General features: G+C 43.8%; 1 protein-coding gene across 1 annotated transcript in view; it reads left to right on the top strand.

Moving 5' to 3' along the window:
- The first annotated feature begins 2237 nt into the window (after positions 1–2237).
- The window catches only part of LOC311319297 (nocturnin-like), a 7434-nt gene continuing 7171 nt past the window's right edge, over positions 2238–2500 (top strand). The window contains exon 1 of the mRNA XM_084450809.1: positions 2238–2500. This exon is cut by the window's right edge and continues 46 nt beyond it. Coding sequence (XP_084306935.1) covers positions 2300–2500 — 201 coding nt within the window. The 5' untranslated portion in view covers positions 2238–2299.

The raw sequence follows: 2500 nt of genomic DNA, 5'->3' as shown, positions 1-2500 counted from the left end.
GATTATGGCCCCTTTCATAAAGGATGTAAAAATATATGTTTCCTGTATGTGTCACTGAGAAGACATGCAAGATATGGATGGTTTCCACATGACTTCTGTGTGTTCTTTGTATGTGTGGCTGAGAATACATACAATACACCAGCCTGAACCCTGAATACACACATGATGTCCACATGACGCCTGTGTGTTCTTTGTATGTTTAACTGAGAAGACACATGCAACACACATGATTTCCACATGACGCCTGTGTGCTGTGTTTCATAAGGATGAGCTAAAGTGAATGACATGGCTCATGTTTTATCATGTAGTTTTACTCAATTTTTATATTATTTTATTCTTTTTTTTGGTGGGGGGTGGGTGGTCTCAATCGTTTACAAATCCCGTTTATAGGCAGTAACCTTGATGGCAAACGTACTGTATAGTAATAGATAAGTCGATCGATTGCCCAGGACAGCTCCATGGTCACTGGGCACTACTTTTGAGAAAAGAGCATGTCGTTTCACCCAACTCTCATTGGCAAATCATCAAAGCGTCACACACACCTCTGTGTGTCTCCGCTGCTCTGATTGGTTAAACAATAGCTGATGTCGGCTTCTTTGATTGGTGATTGATTGGTCAGCCTCTTCATAGACTCAGACTTGTTATTTTAAAAGGGTGATGGTCTAACCTTGGACGTCAGTATCTTGAGTAGAACTACTGCTACATAATGCATTTGCCTTAGCAGTGGAAATCAAATCCATGGCAAATAGTATAGCATACATATCCAATAACACATGAGACAGCGGTAGCTTGCGTTTAGTAGGCCTAGGCTAGGCTATCCCTGGGCCCATGCACAGGGAGGAGGTGGACCTGGGAATATATTACAATTTACAGAGCAAAAAGGGCTAGATAATTTGTAGGAGAGACATGGTGTACTGTATATAGTATACAATGGTGTGTTTGTGTGTGTGTGTGTGTGTGTGTGTGTGTGTGTGTGTGTGTGTGTGTGTGTGTGTGTGTGTGTGTGTGTGTGTGTGCCAGGGCCCAGGTAGAGGCTGGGTTGAGGGTTGGGTAGGGCTTTTCCAGGCACTTCATGACAGCAGGAGTGAGTGCCACAGGACGATAGTCCCTCAGACAGGTCACCCAGGTGGGGTACTGTACTACAGTAGGACCCCACTTATCTGAACCCAACGGGACCGCAGGTCGTTCGTATCTCTGAAATGTCCGGATGACTGAAACTTATGTTAAAATGCACCAAATTCAATAAGTGGTATACTTGTTTCATATAGACTCATAATAGACCGATAAATACCCTTAATGAATCAAAATTGCAATCAACAAGAAATGTACTTTCTAGTTGATTATTGTAACCCTCGAGTCCTGTCATTTTCCCAGCTACGGCAATGGCTCTCTACACCTCCTAATTGGAGACAAGGTTTATTACACCACCACAGGTGAAACACATCACATATCACAACGTTTATTACAATACCATAGGAGAAACACTTATCACATATCACACTGCTCAATGCACCACCGGTTTCCTTTCAATAAACGCTGTGTAACGTTTTCTCAGGGCTGGACTCACACCTATTCACCCTCTATTGGAAACTATCATTTAAATGTTCAATGTGTTTTGTCTGTAGGCTACTACGTGTATTTGTTTGCCCATGTTCTGGGTCGAGTTGTTCTAAGGGGTATTTGTTTGTCAGGTATGATGTAACTTGTAAAGTAGCACATGCGGTGTTCCTACGGGGGCGTGTTATTTGTTCTGTAGTAATTTGCGTCATGGGTTTCGACATGCGCACTCGTCTCTGATTGGTCCAGAGTTGAAAACACGCCCCTTTCCCTCCCCTTAACCCCGCCCATTTCCTTTGGCTTGAAAAACCCATGGAAAAAACAGACTTTACGGATCAATCCATTGGTAGCGGGATTTTGGGGGGTGTTGTGGTATATAAACCAATACTATTTCATTTTAACAAACAATATCGTTGCATTCTCAATTTATTTTCGACTCTGTGTCCTTGTATAATTCCAAACTATTGTTACATAATTTTCCAGCTCACATATATTTTTGGTTTTGGAAAGATTTCTCTTGTGTCCCCTGGAAACTGAAGTTCATAAGTCTGTAACACCGGTACTTTCGGCTACTTTGCTCTCCTCCTCACAGAGGTGACAGTATAACCCAATTTCTTAACATTGATTAGAAAATAGATCGAATTTTGTAGATAAAAGCCACGGGCTGACTATTTCACGTTTTATCTTTCACCTAACCCTAACCCTAACCCATCAGAAGTCTTGTCTAGAACCGGAGAACAGCATGTACCCGGCGCGCCACTGTGCGCTTCTCCTTCAACGGGAGGTGGCAGGCTTGTGCGTCACCTCTGTCACCTCTCGGGGACCCACGGGGAAGAACAAGCCACCAGCGGGGAGACTGTCTGCTACCGGATTTCGGCATTGTCTCTCCGGTCAAACCGGCGGCGGACGCGACAACAGCGGAAATCCACAAGCGAGGACGAGA

Source organism: Borostomias antarcticus (genome assembly GCF_949987555.1).
Source record: "Borostomias antarcticus genome assembly, chromosome: 16".
NCBI classification, from domain to species: domain Eukaryota; kingdom Metazoa; phylum Chordata; class Actinopteri; order Stomiiformes; family Stomiidae; genus Borostomias; species Borostomias antarcticus.
The sequence above is the reverse complement of the archived record's forward strand: the minus strand, read 5'-3'. Positions and strand labels throughout refer to the sequence as shown.